Source organism: Lepus europaeus, chromosome 4 (assembly GCF_033115175.1).
Source record: "Lepus europaeus isolate LE1 chromosome 4, mLepTim1.pri, whole genome shotgun sequence".
Lineage (NCBI taxonomy): Eukaryota > Metazoa > Chordata > Mammalia > Lagomorpha > Leporidae > Lepus > Lepus europaeus.
This window is the reverse complement of record NC_084830.1, coordinates 166,036,306-166,053,417: the sequence shown is the minus strand read 5'-3', so window position 1 is coordinate 166,053,417 and position 17,112 is coordinate 166,036,306. Positions and strand designations below refer to the sequence as shown.

The 17,112-nt window shown below is 59.1% G+C and overlaps 1 protein-coding gene across 1 annotated transcript; it reads right to left on the bottom strand.

The window, feature by feature from the left end:
• Positions 1-69: 69 nt before the first annotated feature.
• Positions 70-8,535, bottom strand: LOC133758885 (butyrophilin subfamily 1 member A1-like). The gene is made up of 8 exons (XM_062190020.1): positions 8,451-8,535; positions 7,978-8,331; positions 7,170-7,451; positions 3,501-4,043; positions 2,735-2,745; positions 2,516-2,578; positions 2,401-2,429; positions 70-199 (listed from the first exon to the last, which is right to left on the bottom strand). Exons 1-8 carry the CDS (start codon positions 8,533-8,535, stop codon positions 70-72), a joined length of 1,497 nt encoding a protein of 498 aa, XP_062046004.1.
• Between the last annotated feature and the right edge of the window lie 8,577 nt (positions 8,536-17,112).

Here is a 17,112-nt window from a genome sequence, read left to right as displayed (position 1 = left end):
CAGGTCTCCTCTGATTGGGCGGGCCGCTCCACGCAGCAGCCAGTAAAACTGCCGGGCTGCAGAGAGCTCTCAGCGCATTGGTGGCTGCAGCATCCACAGCTCCGGGCCCAGGCCTGCGGGCTTGCGGGGTCTGGCGGCGGCGCGCTCGGGGCTGCCGTTCCCCGCGGGCGCCGACGACCCCACGGCCGCGATCCTGGAGCTGGCCGGAGAACCATCGCAAGGCCACGGGCGCGGGAGGCCGCCGCCGCCGCCGCCCAGGGAGTGGACCATAGGACGGGCGGGCGCTCTGTCACTCTGCCTCCCCAGTAATGGGCGATCTGCATCACTCCGCTTTTCTAACAAATGAAATAAACCTTTAAGAAATGAGGCTTTGGCCGGCGCCGTGGCTCAACAGGCTAGTCCTCCGCCTTGCGGCGCGGCACACCGGGTTCTAGTCCCGGTCGGGGCTCCGGATTCTGTCCCAGTTGCCCCTCTTCCAGGCCAGCTCTCTGCTGTGGCCAGGGAGTGCAGAGGAGGATGGCCCAAGTTCTTGGGCCCTGCACCCCATGGGAGACCAGGATAAGCACCTGGTTCCTGCCATCGGATCAGCGCCGTGCGCTGGCCAGCCTTGGCTGCCATTGGAGGGTGAACCAATGGCAAAAGGAAGACGTTTCTCTCTGTCTCTCACTGTCCACTCTGCCTGTCAAAAAAAAAGAAATGAGGCTTCGCTTCCTGCTGCCGCAGCTGGTCCAGGCCCCCTGGCGGGTCCCGTCTACGCCTGAGGGGTCCCAGCTGCCTGGCTTTGGCTGCAGGCGGCTTATCTTAACAGCTGCTGCTTCTGTTTCCCCCCTGGGAGTACCCCCCCCCCCCACCGCGCCTGTATTTTTAATGACACAGTCATCGGTATTTGTGGGGTCCGCGGCTTTTCGGATGCCTGTGTGCTGTGTAGTGATCAGGTCATGGGGACATCACTCCTGGGTGATAAGAGCATTCAAAACTCTCCCTGCATCATACCATTGTCACTGTGGTCACCCTTCCTCCCCAGTGGCCACTCCCTGCTCCTCCCGTGCCCCACCTGGCCCCTGGCAGCCACCGTCCCAGCTTACGCTGCCCAGGTGGCATAAATGGCACATGTATGGTCACCTGCCTGGGCCCTCAGGTTCCGTCCCTGTCCCCACCAATGACAGGATTTCCTTCTTTCCGTGGCTTTTGTGAAACCTGGCTGCTGTGGGCCCTGTGGTGTTGCCCCTGCTGTTTAACGGTGGCTGTAGGCCGGTCTCCTGGACACTCACCCAGATGCTGTGTCGCTGCTATCTCCTAGCGGCTCCATTTCCAGAAAAGGCGGTTGAAGGGTGGGGTCCACCCTGAGGGTGCTTCCGGGGCCAGGCCCTGGGCCTTCTGCACACCCTGGGAGCCTGCATCTGCCTTCTTGCTGAACCCAAGTGTGAGGGCAAAGGACAGCCCGAGGCCCCACTCTTCCTACTGCAGTCTCCAAGTCTCACAGAACTATGGCCAAGTCGATTGGTTTTGCTTTTCTCTTCCTAACCTTTCTTTTGGGTTGGGGGTGTCTGCCATGACCCTATATGATGGGCAGAAAGGGGGATCCCCTCCTGCACCCGCATTAACTCCAAGGGGAAACCACTCAGCCTATTTGTGGGTCACTGGGGTCCTGTTTTCCTTCTGGTCTACACAGTAAGGATGCCAGGACAATTTGAAGCCTTCCTCCCTTAGGGAAAAGAGCAACGTCTCCTTGGGACCCAACCTCCTTGGGTGCATGGATGCCCCCCAAGGCGCCCCTCCCCCAACCTTCTCTGCAGGGATCTCTCTAAAGGCTGACCTCTGCAGAGGAAGGTGGCCGTGGTGCAGCTCGGGGCAGAAGCGGGAAGCTGTGTTTGGGTGCAGGTCACACACCAGCCCACTCACCTGCTCACTAAGGAAGGGGGCACCTGGAGCCCACTCGACATCCCTGGAACACAGGGCCCGTCCCTTCCCTGCTGCAGCCATGGCTTTTTGTCCAAGCCCTGTCCCCACCCCTTCAGCCAAGCCTCCTGGTGGTCAGTGTGGGGACCTGCCTGCTCTGCCCAGAACACCTAGTACTCACCTCCCTGTACTGACTTTCGTGAACTTGACCTCCAGGGAGCCTCCCCAGCGCCAGGCTTCCCCTTCCAGCCTTCCAGGCTGGCTCTGTCCTTCCTGGCCAGGTCCTTGTCACCACCACAGTGCTCACCTCTCTGCCCAGAGTGGGGCATCTGAGCAAGGAGCAGTGGGAACTAACGCAAGGGCGGCAGCACTGAGGGAGCGGGAGGGGTGTGGGTTAGACCCTGGGACTGCGGTGAGAACAGAAGGCCCCTGTTGGCCCCGTGGAGGCGGGGTCTAAGTCAGCTGGGGCCGTGGCTCAGGAGAGAATCTGCAGATTCTTACCGAGCGATGTGGGGGAAAGAGGAACAAATCTGCACCAGAACATGGGTGTGAGCGCTCACAGGGGCACCGCTCCTCCCAGCACTCGATGTCTTGTGCGTGCCTGCAGCGAGCGCACCTTGGCGGTGGCGCACCCAATCCCAGACCAGGTGGGTGCAAACAGAGCAGGGCTGCCGGGGTCCTGGGGCGGGAGGGGGCGGCTGGACCTCGAGCTCAGGCTCTCCTGCTGGTGTGTGATGGTATGGGACGACCACACTGCGTCTACACAGGCAAACTTTATTAAAGGTAAAAATCTCAGTACACAACAGATTGGGAGGGAATTCTCAGAGACCCTCACCCTGGAGCCCCCTGCAGGGAGTGGGGCAGCGTGGAGGCAGGGGAGAGGCCATGGGGTCTCTGCCCACCCCCACCCCTTCTGTTCACACAAACCCCAGCCTCTGGGAGGCGCCACACCTGACGCTGGGCTGACACTGTACATCTGCCCCAAGCCCATGTCACAAAGCAGCGTGGAGGCAGGGGAGAGGCCATGCGGTCTCTGCCCACCCCCACCCCTTCTGTTCACACAAACCCTAGCCTCTGGGAGGCACCACACCTGATGCTGGGCTGACACTGTACATCTGCCCCAAGCCCATGTCACAAAGCAACTCAGCAGCGCCTGAATCACCACTGGCCCCAGGGATTCCTCTCTTTCCCTGGCAGGGCTGGGTCCCTGTGCCTCTCCCTTGGCTCCCCACTGGCGCCTTTTCCCCTCGTCCCCAGTGGCCGTCCCTCTGTGTCTGTGCCCTAATCCCCTGCCCAGTAGCCTCATTTTACTTCCATTACCTCTTCAGAGGTCTAGTCTCCAAATGCAGTCAACCCTGGGGACCTGGGCTTGGGGCTTCAACAGACAGGTGTGGGGCAAAGGGCACAAAGTCCATGACTCAGCAGGGAAAGACGAGGAGCAGCCCTGCCTCCCACACTCCCAGCCCTGCCTCCCTGTGTGCCTCGCACACAGCATAGCTGGGCATGGGCAGGAGATGGGACATCATGTCCAGGGGTCCCTGCTCTCCCCTGCAGACGGGGGCCTTGAGGGCCCTAGGGAGGGGCCGAGACCTCTGGGGCACCAGCATCTTCCTGGGTCTCTCTGACCACAGGGCAGAAGGTCAGGGGGCTGGGGTCATGAGTCCAGAGACAGAGGAATGGCTGCAGTGGGCCAGCGAAAGAGAGGCCAGAGAATGCATAGACCAGGGACCCGTCAGCCGCATTGTGGAAAGAAATCTTCCCCCTGTCACAATCCAGGAAAACACCCACCCGACAGAGGCGCCGGGGAGGCCGGAGCTGCGTCCTGGGGTAGGTCAGGGCCTGGAGTCGCTCCTTGTAAAACTCCACTGCCCAGAGGCCGTGCTGGGGGGCCTTGGGGACCCTGCCCTCCCGGCCCACACTGCCCAGACACACGCCCAGCATCCAGGCCTTCCTGTCCCCCACCTCGACCTCCCAGTAGTACTGCCCGGCAAAGAACTGCTCCTGGGCCAGCACGCAGGGGTCCTGGTCAAACCTGCTGGCACTGGGGGACAGGTCCTGGTCGAAGAGCAGCCGCCTCACACTCTTCTGATCCTCAGACAGGGAGAGCTTGGGGCTGGCTGTGGCGGGGTCCAGCGAGGGACTCACTACGGAAAGAGGCCAGGGCCGGGCGTCAGGGGTGGTTCCACTGTCCCTCATGCACAGGAATGTCAGGGTCTGCCCCACCTTGGGACCCCTGTATTCTTCCTGTGCTCCCTGCCGGCCGTCAGCCCCAAGCAGGTGATGGGGATCTGCTCCTGGGGCGGCAGAGACCTGGCTGAGTGCACAGAGTGTGTGCGTGTGTGTCTGTGAGACAGTGCCAGTGTGTGGGTGTGCGTGTGTGTGTGTGAGAGAGAGAGCATGCCAGTGTGTACCTGTGCATGTGTGAAAGTGCCAGTGTTTGTATGCATGTGTGTCTATGTATTAGGGAGCACACCAACATGTGTCTGTGTGTGAGAGAGCATGCCAGCATGTGTGTGCATGTGTGAGAGTAAACCAATGTGTGTGTCTGTGTGAGAGTATGCCAGCGCCAACTTGTGTGTATGTGTGTGTGAGAGAGCACTCCTGCATATGTGCATGTGTCTGTGTGCAAGAGAGCACGCCAGCATGTGTGTGCACCTGTGTACTTGCCTCTCCTTGGACTTTACAAGAGCAAAAGGAGCTAGGGTCTTCCTTCCCAGGCCTCCGTGCCCACTTCCCAGCGTCTGACATGAAACCTGTGCTCTTTTAGATGGGAACACACACTCATGCACACACATTACAATGCACACACATTACAATGCACACATGTATGCGTGCACACCACCTCCACATGCATACACATGACCACGTGCACATGCTCATGCAATGCCTGGACACTGCTCACACACCCACACATCTGCACATGTGCACACATGCTTGAGGACAAGCCTCAGGACATCTGTGCTCTCACCCACCCCTGTCCAGCATCCTCTTGAGTAACTCTGGGCTTCTCACTTTGTCAGAAATGAGTGTGGGAGGGAAACCATGCCCACCGCCCCAGAGGAAGGGGCTCCTGTCCTTTCCTTGTCCCCTGGGGCACCTGGCTCCAAGGACTGCACCCCCACCGGCCATTTCCAAAGGAAGGACTTGTTTCTGCAGAGATGCGGGAGGCTGTGGTGTCTTGGGGTCTGGCTGATGGAAACCCAGCCCAGCCTGGTGTTCTGGAAGCAGAGAAATTGCGCGAGAGCTCACTGAGCTCCCCTGGCGTCGCCTGTCACAGAACACGCCCCGTCCCTGGACTCGGAGGAGCTCACGCCGAGTCTGCAGCCCGCACTGCCAGGCCGGACAGGCTCTGATGGTGCCCCCAGGGCCTCCTGTGCCAGCTGCGTTCCTGGTGTGGAGGTGGTGGGCCTGTGAGGGGCCAATGCACAGCCGCTGTGGTGCTGCCCTCAGGAAGGAGGGGTGTTCTCGTGGCACCCGGCTGGCTCCTTTAGGGGCTGCTGTGCCCTCTTTCTGTCTGCCTCTCCTCCCACCATGGCGCCATCCCCACAACACAGCAGAGGCCGATCCAGGGAGCCACCTGGGACAGCTAAAGGGGCCCGTTCCCCAGCCCGGGCATGTCACGGTAGCCTCAAGCTCAGATGCCCCTGTGTCCATCAGGGAGGACAACCAGGGGGACCAGGCGGGAAGAACAGTGTGAAGCCCTGAGACCGCAGGTTCTTGCCAGGCAGCCGGCCCCTCCACAAGCCCCCGCCCCACCCCAGGTCAGCACAAAGCTGGCTCAGAAGGCCCAGGTGAGTGACAGTCGGGGTCCTGCCCAGCTCCCCACTCCCGCTCACCCTGGAATGGCTCAATCCTGTCGCGGCCGGCTCCAGGCCCCAGCTCCTGTTCTTCCTGCTGCCTCCTTTTCTCTGGCTGCTCCTCGCTCTCTTCCCGGTTCAACTTTGGGCAGAGGCAGAGACCCCCGGCTGCGATGAGCCCCAGCACAATGAGGATCAGAAACAGGGGCATCCTCCATGTGGAGGGTGGGGGCCGTCCTGAGAGGGAGGCCCACGGGGACCCTGGAGATCCAAGCACATCAGGATGAGAGTAGTCCCTGTTCCCGGGCCCTGCTGCAGGATCTGAGTCAGGGGCACCAGGTCCCCAGCCTGCTCTGAAACGGTTCAGAAATGGATGCCCATTCACACGCATGATGGAGCTGGGTCTGAGGGAGGGTCTTCCCAAACATGGCGGGACCCTCGCCCCAGAGTGCTGGTGTCAGGAGCTGGGACCCTCTCCCCACAGTGAGAGTCAGGAGCTGGGACCCTCACCCTACAGTGATGGAGCCAGGAGCTGAGACTTTTGTGACGTGATACATCATGAAGTGGAGCTCCCACAATAAATGGGACCCAGGAGAGGACCCTGCCTATGAGTGGGAAGCGGCTGCCCCGTCCTCTGCCCCCCAGCCTCCCCACTCTCTTCTCAGAGTTCCAAGCAGCAGAGCTGGGAGGAGTGAGCTCCTGGGGTCAGAAGCTGCCCTGTGGCAGAGCTGAGGAGGACCAGGTCGTCCGGGGACAGACCCTTGGGTGCGAGATGTGATAGAAATGTAGGACCACGCGGTGGACGTGGTGCCTGAGAAGCCAGAGGATGGTCTGGGAAAAGTTAAACCTGGAAACAGCCGAGAACGCATGGGCAGCTGCAGTGTGTGAATGACACGAGGGGCGGACTTAGGGCAAAGGGAAGAGCAGGGAGCGCAGGCGGACGTGCAGGAAATGCAGGTGCATCTGGGGAGGGGGCTGTGGAGGACACCGTCCACTGGGCTCTCACTCTGGGAACTGCAGAGACCATGAGCGATCAGAGGGGAGGGGTGGGGGGGATGGGGGGCTCTCAGGGCAGCAGCTATGCTGGTGACTCGGGCAGACAGATCTGTCCAGACCCGTGGGGTCCAACCCTCAGCTGAGCTGTGGACTCTGGGGGACGCTGGTGCCGGCAGCTGTGACACTCACACCTCTCCTGCTGTGGGGAGCAACTGTGTGCTGGGACATCTGCACACTTCCTGCTCCAATTTGCTGTGAACCCAGAGACACGGAAAGACCCCAACAGGAAGCCGATGTCAGAGCACACCTTTCTCGGTCTCCCTGCCCTGTGGCTGTCTGCACCCCCATCTGTCCTCCGCCCTACAGTCAACACCCAGGACCCTCCCCTCTCCCACTGCAGGGCCACAGACAGCAGCTCCAGTGTCCTGTCATGCAGGGCCACACACACCCGTGCTTGGAGCCACACAGAACACTCACCGGGAAGGTGGCTCTCAGCCACCTTCCTCTCGTGGAGCAGGGGGCTGGAGATGGAGCAGGTGAGACCCCCCATGCTCCTGTCTGGGACGGCCACCCTGGACAGCACAGCCAAGAGGCCGGTGGTGGCTGAGGCTGAGAAACGGGTCACAGCTGGCACTGCACGCCCCCTGAAGTCTCTCCACTCCACGTGAGGCTCTGGGTACCAGCCTGCTGAGGTGCACTCGGCTCGGATGCCCTTGTCCAGGTCCTCGGTCACATGGATTCTGGGTTCCAAGCCCAGCCCTGGGGGAGACACAGAGGCTCAGTCCAGGGCTGCTGCCAATGCCAGACATGTTATGAGGGTTCCAGAGGTGCCTGCATAGTCTCACCAACCACCTACATGCAACAGAGCAGAAGAGTCTTGGAGAGTCAGCACGAGTTTCCAGTGTTGCAAGTCGGGAAGGGTGGGGAACAGGAAGGAGCCCAGGCAGGGCTGACTACAGAGCAGAAAGCCCCCTCCATGTCCCCAGCTCCTCTGCCTGCCCTGGCCTGTCCCTGTCTCCCTGCCTGTATCCCCGTCTCCTCTGCACTCTGTCTCCCCTCCCTCTCCAGCTGTCCCTCTCCTTCCCTCGCTCCCTGCCGTCTGCCTTTCCCAGTAATGGCAGGAAGGCAGGCTGCACCTCCCGGGACACAGTGTGGGCACGTGGGGACGTGAGGATATGGGGACGCTCCCATGCTGCGTACTGTGGACTGTAGCCCAAGCCTGGAGCTGGGACCGGGAACTGGGGAGAGGCGCTCCCAGGGAGGCGGAGGCCGAGGCAGCCCTCACCTGCCACCTGCAGCGCCAGGGTGGTCTCGCTGTGAGGCTCCCCGTCCCTGAAGAGGCAGTGGTAGGTCCCGTTGTCATACACGGTGACGTTGTGAATCCTCAGCACAGCCTCGCCCCTGGCCAGGTGGTCACCCAGGAAAGTCGTCCTCCCCCGGTACTCTGCCATCTGCTCTCTGGACACCTGTGCTCCACGCCTGTGCAGGTACACGGCGGGCGAGGGCCGGCTCCTGTACCACCTCAGCTCCATGTCCTCCGCGCTGAGGTTGAGGGACAGTCTGCAGGGCAGCAATGCGTCCTCCCCCACGGTGGCCAGGATGGGGCTGTCCGGCCCAAGGACCTTGAAATCGGCTCTCCCTTGGGAGGCAGGAGCCAAGGGAGAGGTGAGGCATGGGTTGGGGGAGCTGGTGCCCACCCGCCCGGCTCCCAGGCCACCCAGCTGGGCTCCCCGGCCCCTCTGCGGGGCGGACTCTCACCTTCCCCAGCTGGCAGGAGCTGCAGGGAGAGGAGGGAGATGGCGCAGCTGTGCAGGAAGATGCCCCCACTGCCTGCCTTTGCCATGGCCCTGGGCACACAGGGCCTCTGAGGTGCCCGTCTGGCCCGGGGGGAGAGGCGCACTGTCAGGAGCTGATGGGAGGAAGGAAGAGTCACTGCTCACGGCCCTGACAGGCGTTCAGCCTTGCATCCTTCCACCGTGGGGACCCCTCTCACCTTCTCACCGAGATCGGAACGGTTTCCAGAGCCCCCACACCCTACTTCCCTGTCTCCTCCCTGGGGGACAGGAACAGGAGCCCCCCTTCCCTGTCATCTCCCTGGGGGTCAGGAGCCCACCTTCTCTGTCGTCTCCCTGGGGGACAGGAGCCCACCTTCTCTGTCGTCTCCCTGGGGACAGAAGCCCCCCTTCCCTGCTGTCTCCTTAGGGACAGGAGCCCCCCCTTCCCTGTTGTCTTTCTAAAGGACAGGGACAGGAGCCCCCCCTTCCCTGTCGTCTCCCTGGGGACAGGAGCCCACCTTCCCTGTCATCTCCCTGGGGACAGAAGCCCCCCTTCCCTGTCATCTCCCTGGGGGACAGGAGCCCACCTTCCCTGTCATCTCCCTGGGGACAGAAGCCCCCCTTCCCTGTCGTCTCCCTGGGGGACAGAATCCCCCCTTCCCTGTTGTCTCCCTGGGGACAGGGACAGGAGCTTCCTGAGCCCTGGCCGGCAAGTCGCCGTACTCCAGGCCTCTGGTCATCAGGGTGCTCGGTGGAGCCACACACTCTGCGGCTGCTGGAAAGTCTTTGGGGGTTCCCCTGGGGGCTCCCTGTCCATCAAGGCTGAGGAGAGAGCAGAGCAGAGGCCCCACGGAATTGGGGTAACAGAAATCCTCACCTAGCAGTGATCCGCTGCCAGCTTCTAGGAAATCTGGTGATTCCAGGAGAGCCTTGCATTTGCCGGAGGCGGGGGGCAGTCCCTGGGAGCAGCCAAGCTCTGGGCTTCCACTGAATCCTCCTGCTATGTTTATTTTTCTGTTTTGCAAAAATAACCAGCTGTGCTGTTTTGGCAGTTGCAACACACACACACACACACCAAGTGCTTCCTAGGGGGTGTGGTCAGCAGAAGTGGATGATGCTGGCACCAGGAGATAAGGGCAGAGGCCCTGGCCAGGTGAGGTGACATGAGGACGGCCACCAGGGCCAGCTTGGGCCTCCACCAGGAACCTAAGAAGGACAGGGGACTTTCCACATGGGTCCAGCCAAGGGCAGAAGCTGGGGAACTCAGATAAAGTCCCTTGCTTATCTAGGACCTGCAGACCTGTCCAGTTCCTTGGGGAAAGTTGTTTACCATGGTGTTGAAATCCACCCAATTCTGGCACTGCCTCTGGAGACTCCAGGGATGGTGAAGTTCAGGCCACCTCCTTCCTGTCCCTCCCCTGTCCCTGTGGCTATGGGGTCCTTGAGGGAAGCCTCCCAGGGGCTGCTCCTGGGGTCGGATCTCCCACAGCCAAGTCTCAAGCTTCCTCTTCTCTCCTCATTGATGGAGACACTGGGGCACGGCGGTCAGGGCTCTGTGGGAGCAGACACACAGCACACAGGGAAGGGCCGCTGACCAGCATGAGGCCAGGGCCTGTGTCAGCAGTCAGTGCTGAGGGCTCCGGGCCCAGCCCCTGGCCCTCCCCAGGTGGTGTCCCTGTGAGCCTGTGCAGGGGGCGCCTGTGCCCGACCATCATCCCCCAGGCCTTGCTGTCCTTGTGAGCTGGTAAGGAGGGTTGGGGCTTCACCACGGCTACTCAGACAGGAGCAGAGGGCGACACTTGCCCAAGAGACCAAGAGCCCCATGCACTCAGGGAGGGGTGAGGGAAGAGTGGGGCCCGCCGCCTGGACATGGCCCACGGCTGCCTCCCTGTGTTTGCAGACTGACCCCCAGGACAGGACCACGCCATGTGATTCTGGCCAGGAGATGCCCGGATGGGGCTGAAGAGATGGGGTGGGGGAGAAGGGCCTGGGGCTTGCGCCTGCTCAGCTGCTCTGAGGGTCTGTAGGCTGAGATGCAGCAGCAGGAGGCACAGTGCCCAGTGTGATGCCGAGGGCACACGGCACAAGCCGGCCCGGTCTGCATTCACGCTGGTGCGCGATGGATTCACGCTGGATGTGGGGGGACCCTCCGTTTGTGCTCCCCATGGAGGGCGCTCTGGCTGAGAGTTCCTGAAGTTCCTCCCCAGCTTCACGGTTGCCCAAGAGCCCTCCCCCCCCCCCCCCCCCCGCCGGAGCAAGGTGGGGCAGAGCCCTGTAAGCTGCCTCTCCTCTCCCCGCCGCTCCACCAAGCTGGGGCTGGGACCCTCCCTTTGAGGTCTGGGCACAAAAGCAAAGCTTTGCTTGCTGTCACGGTTCTCCCTCATTTGACCACACAAAAATTCCTGTTTCCTTCCAGAAATCACCGTTTTCCTGCAGCCCCTCATACACACATAGGCTAATGTCTACCTAGTTTTAACAGGTTGGGGATTTTACTTTGGGAAAATAAAAACACTTTGGAATTGTGAACGTGCTTCAAAAAGTTATGCATGGTTTTTCATAATACACATTTTCCTGAACCTTTCAATTAAAGATGAGAGAGAGAGAGAGGAGAGAAAGAGAGAATCTTCCATCTGCTGGTTCACTCCCCAAAGGACAGCAACAGCCAGGGCTGGAACCAGGAGCCTGGAACTCCATCCTGGTCTCCCACATGGGTGGCAGGAGCCCAAGCACTTGAATCATCATCTGCTGTTCTCCCAGGCCATTAGCAGAGAGCTGGATCCAAACTGGAGCCTCCAGGACTTGAACCAGTGTCCCAGTGTGGGATGCTTGTGTCCCAAGCAGCAGTTTAACCCCCGGCACCCCACGCTAGCCACTTTTGTGAACTTCCTGAAGATCCCTCATATGCGTTATTTCAAAATTGTTGCACCAACAATAAATTTATTTTGTCATATTTTACACTTATCTTTTGAAGCACCCTCACACCAACAGTGTGCTTTTATGTTGCAGAATTTCACTTCAGTTGAAGAAGAAAGAAAAAAGGAAGAATAAAAAGAAAAGAAAAAAGCAAAAGAAACGGGAGGGAAGAGAGAAGGAAGTGAAAGAAGCCGACACCTGCCGTCTGTGGGTGGGGTGAGGTTGCCAAGCCAAGCAAACCCCCCAAGCAGCAGCTGCACAGGCCACTGGCTCCTTGGCGCCCTCTGCAGGAGTGTGTGTGTCAGTGCACCGGCCTCCCCTGAGCCAGCACGGCCTTTGCCTGTGTCTCCTGCTCTCTCCAGCCCCTGCTCTGGCCCAGGGCCCAGCTCACCCCCGCCCTGAGCAGGTGCTTTATGCCTTTGTTCTCCCCAAAAGCCTGTGAATAGAGCTGGACCAGGCTTTCTCCCATAGCCCCTCTGTCCTACAAACCCAAGCAGCCCATGGGGCTGACCGAGGGGTGGGTCACTGTCCCCCTTTTCTCACCCTCCTTCCCACCTCCCTTTCCCACAGCCCCTGTCACCGTGTGCACTGTGATTCCATCCCTCCAGCGTCGACAGTGGCATTGGCTGTATTCAGGGGTATGCAGGTCACTCCCTGGGACCCCTAGTGCTCTTCCTGAGGTTGTGTGAGACCTGCTCACGGCAGTTTGCAGGCGTGCGCCCCTCCTGGCTCCTCAGTGCTCTGTGAATCCCTGTGCTCAGGGGCCTGTCCCGTGAGCAGGGGTGCCGCAGAGGGTGGGACCGAGGTTGGGACTGGGCAGGGGACCCCGGTCCTGCAGGATGAGGAGGGGCAGCTGAGCAGCTTGGAGCCCCTGCTCTGGGTAGAGGAGGACTTCAAGTGTGGGAATGAAATAAATGGGGTTGGGTAGTTCTGTTACCAATACCAGCAATTCAGAGAATCTTCATGTCAGGTGTACGACTGCCTTGGAAAGCACTAGAAACAGTGGACAAAAGTAGTTCTGGCTGTAGCACTGTGAAGGAGATCAAGCCCCCTCTCCTCCCCCTGCCCCTACCACTGCCCCATGGAGGGGAAAGAGGAGGAAGCTCCCACTAAGAGCAGGCCCAGGACACTCCTGTCAGGCTGCTGAGCAAGAGAGGTGTGGCCCTGGCCAAGAGGAGGCAGAAAGTTGCAAAATCGTCGGCTGCGCGGGGCAGATGACACCGTGAAAGGGTGACAGCCATGCTCCTCCTGTGCCCCATGGAGTCACGTGGATGCTGGGTGCTGAGCTGAGGTTGTGGGTGGTAAATGAAAGTCTTCCATGAGAAATCAAAGTCCCTGTTCTGCCCCAGTCATAGGTAAAGGCTCAGAATCAGTCCTCACCCAAGAGCAGGAATCAGACATCAAGAATCAATCTACAGCCATCTGTCTACACCTGTATCAGCCTATCTCCATCTGTCATCTGTCCATCCATCAATCAATTTCTACCTGCATAGCCTATCTATCAATCATCTATCTACCCACCTATCTCTATCATCTATCCATCTCTCTGTGCACAGTCTAGCTATATTATCATTTATCACCTAGCTCTATCATCTATCATCTCTCTACCTATCTCTATCATCTATCAATCAGTCAATCTCTCCCTGTATCTGCCTATTTCTGTCATCTATCTGTCTATGTCTGTGTCTGCCTACCTCCATCTGTCATCTATCAGTCTCTCCCTGCATCTGCCTGCCTCTCACAGTCAGCTATTTATATCTACCTATCTCTATCATCTATCTTTTAAAAAAGATTTATTTATTTGAAAGTTAGAGTTACACAGAGAGAGAAGGAGAGGCAGAGAGAGAGGGAGAGAGAGAGGGAGAGAGAAAGAGCAGGAGAGAGAGAGAGAAAGAGAGAGAGAGAGAGAGAGAGTCTTTCATCCTCTGGTTCTCTCCAATTGGCCACAACCGCCGGAGTCACACTGATCCGAAACCAGGAGCCAGGGGCTTCTTCCAGGTCTCCCACGTGGGTGTAGGGGCCCAAGGAATTGGACCATCTTCCACTGCTTTCCAAGGCCATAGTAGAGAGCTGGATTGGAAGTAGAGCAGCCGGGGCTCTAACTGGCGCCCATATGAGATGCTGGCACTGAGGGCGGCTGCTTTACCTGCTATGTCACAACGCTGGCCCCTCTATCATCTATCAATCAACCTCCACCTACATCTGCCTGTCTCTATCATCTACATCTATCTACCCATTTATCTATCTACAATGTGGCTATATTGTCCTCTAATCATCTATCTACCTATCTAATCATCTGTCATCTAGGTATCCTATCATCCATCAGTCCATCATCTACATCATCTATCTATCACCTATATGTCTACAATAGCAGCCTAGGGTCCCACACATGAGCCCATAGAACTTCTAGTGAGAACACACATGATACAGGACCCAGTGCAGTTCAACAGAGCCACAAAACAAGAACTGCCAAAGATTCACCTGAAAAATACGAGGAAAGGGGCTGGCGCTGTAGTATAGCAGGTAAAGCTGATGCCTGCAGTGCCAGCATCCCATTTGGACACTGGTTCAAGTCCTGGCTGCTCTACTTCTCCTAGAGCTCTATGCTATGGCCTGGGAAGGCAATAGAAGATGGCCCAAGTCCTTGGGCCCCTGCACCCATGTGGAAGACCCGGAAGAAGCTCCTGGCTCCTGGTCAGATTGGAGCAGCTCCAGCTGTTGCGGCCATTTGGAGTGAACCAGCAGATGGAAGACCTCTCTGTCTCTACCTCTGCCTCTCTGTAACTCTGCCTCCAAATAAATACATACAACTTAAAAAAAAAAAGATTGGTGGAAAGAATTGTGGAAAGACCCCTGATGGCTACAGGTATCTGATGGCTCTGACACACTGCCGTTGGCGGGATCAGGGTCTGGAGAGCGGCGGGGCTCCATGGCAAGCAGGCCAGACTTTGCAGCATGGGGCTGAAGGTCCTGGGAGAGGAACCGTGTGGTGCTCAGGAGCCCGCTGAAGCTGACACTCGTGTTTGAAGGCTTGGGGGTGTCTGAGACGTGGGAAGGCAGTTCTGTCCTTACAGCGTCTGAGCATAGGAACAACCAGGACCAGACCCGACTCAGGATGGAGGACCACCCTTGTGGAGTGGAGAAGACCCTGGTCCAGGCTGGGCTTCCACGAGTCACTCAAACTCCAGGTGATGCCTTGACCTTGCCACCAGTTCCACCATTCACTCTCAGCATTCTAAATAAAAGCTCACACAGGAGCTGGTGCTGTGCTCTAGCAGGTGAAGCCACCACCTGCTGTGCCAGCATCCACAGGGGTGCCGCTTTGTGGCTCAGCTGTGCCACTTCTGATTCAGCTCCCTGCTAATGCGCCTGGGAAAGCAGCAGAAGATGGCCTAAGAACTTAGGGTGCGCCTAAGACACTGCCCTTGGCTTTCCTCACTGACCTTAGCTTGGATTTTAGGGGCCTTCCTAAGAAGCAGGCTACTGTCTTTGGGAAATGATAGGAAAAGGAGCTTTAGACTCCAACTGAGTGCCCTTCAGCCTGGGATCCTGAGCCCATCCAGGTCTCCCAGGCACTGAGGGATGGGGCTGTGTTTGCAGAATTGTGCACAGTCAAGGGGATGGCATCGGGGCAGGAGAGGAACAGTCAGCAGCCCAGAGGGCCTTGGGAGCTCTTCCTGCAGGAAGGGTCCATGTACTGGACCTGGAGGAAGTGACCTCACTTCCTTGGTGATGGGCCACAACAGAACATGGAACTCTGGTAACCAGGCACCCACATTCTAGTGGTAGCCATTGCCAGCTCACTTGATAGGAAGCGTTGCAGGGAGAACTATGTTCCCTTGCTGCTGCCCTTCAAGGCGAGGCTCTCGTCGAGCCAAAGCCCAGAATGAAGGTCTCTTCCAGCGTGTAACACGCTGGCTGAGCTCTCACTATGGACGCCTGTGGCCACGGGGGAGGAGGCAGCCACAGGTAACAGGGTTTAGCAGCCCTGGGAAGTCCCGTCCAGGCCCGGAGTCTCTGGTGACCTCGTGTGGGCTGTCCTCCCGTCCCCACGAAGGGGACAAGAGGAGGGGCCCTTCCTGCACAGCACCAGGATTCAGGCGTTGGAGGAGGGCTGTGGTGTCGTCCGTACCCATTCCAGGGATGGCGGATGGGAAAGTGGGTGCTGGGGGCCATTTTGTCTACTCAGGGGTTACACCTGAGTTCTCCTGTGTCACCTGGAGTCCTCCTGGCTGGGGGTATACCCAGATGTCCCCACGTATGTGACCTGGGGAGTGGAAATACTCACGAGGTGTCTCCTGTGGGACACTGATGCCTTCTGGCCTGGCTCCGGGCACTCTGTTTGCAGGGTTCCACGCTGGAGATCAGCAATGATTCCCATGAGGAACTCATCTTCTCAGGCAATGGACAGGTGCGTCAGGCTAACAGCCGTGGACAGTGCTGGGCTGGGCTGAGGGAGGGGCCTAGGGAGATACACAGGTGGGGACTCAAGATGACCAGGCTGGGCCGAGGACCAGAGCCTGGATATAGGCACCTCTGGGCCCCATCCTGGTGTTTCCCACCCGAGTGACTGACCACAGTCTCATTCCTAAGAGATCTCGCCCGTCTGCTGCTCACTGACAGCTGGGTTATGGCAACCCCATGTCGGGTCCTGGTGGGATCTTCAAGGGACAGGTTACTTCTGGTTCCCTGGATACGAAGTCAAGAGCGTCCGCGTGTGGGACAGCACTGTTTTCCCACCCAGCCTGGGAATCCCGGGCAGGGGTCAGCTCCGCTGTGCTTCCAGACCTCCCCACAACCCATGACAGAGAACCCAAACCCCACACACAGGGGTGAGGCTTACACTCAAGAGAGAGAGAGAGAGAGAGAGAGACTACCCCATGCACGTGTCAGCAGTGTGTCTCTCGGTCTCAGCCCTGGAGCCCCCACCTGTCTCCATGCTGTTCCATGAGAAAGGACATTTGTCCTGCGGCTCAGCTGGGATTCCAGTGCTCGTCCCTAGCTGCCCAGCTGCAGGTCACAGCCTCAGAGAGCGCCCCTGGAAGCCTGGTCTGCTGGGCAGTCACAGCCCAGGGCCCCACACGAGGGCGGCCCTCACAGGAGTATGCACACAGTGCTGGGGGCTGGATGTCCCTGTGTCTCCTGCTTGTATATGTCCATCTCCGTTCCCATGTTCTCGTGTTCTCCTGTGCTTCTCTGTGTCCTTGTCCCCTCTCCTTAAAGCACAGCAGACCTGGGGCCCACACCATGGCCTGGCCTAACGTCCATTACCTCCTCAGGAGCACATGGCACATGCAACCACACTCGGGGACCCAGGTGTCAGAGCATCACTGTCGCACTCATAGGAGCTAATGCCCTGCTGAGACAGAGGCCCAGACAGCACTTTCTGGGAGAGGGGCTGAGGTGTCCCCCTGGAGCAGCCATGGTCCGATCACTGTGCAGAAGGGCTGTGGCCAGGACACTGCCAGCTGCCATCTCTGCACTGCTGCTCCCAGCTGCTGGCCTCCCTGGGTGGGATACTCTGCTCTCCCCACTCTCCCACGCTGCTCTGTATGTGGCCAACAAAGTCACTCTGGGCTTTTCATTCCCAACCCCCCAGGGATGTGAGGGGTCACCTGCTGCAGCTGGATGCCCTCTGTGAGGGGGTCTTCTCCCAGCCCAGACTCCCGTGGTCGGGGGTCCCTGGAGCCACCTCTGACTCCTGTCCCTGCTGGTCCTCCCTAGTTTGGAGG

Excerpts from the sequence above, each read along its gene's own strand:
- LOC133758885 (XM_062190020.1), bottom strand. The coding sequence starts at position 8,535 with ATGGCAAAGGCAGGCAGTGGGGGCATCTTCCTGCACAGCTGCGCCATC. Across the intron at positions 4,044-7,169 it reads GGCTGAGAGCCACCTTCCCG|TGAGTCCCTCGCTGGACCCC; the intron begins GTGAGTGTTCTG and ends CTCTTTCCGTAG. Across the intron at positions 2,430-2,515 it reads TTGGGTGCGCCACCGCCAAG|ATTTGTTCCTCTTTCCCCCA; the intron begins GTGCGCTCGCTG and ends GTTCTGGTGCAG.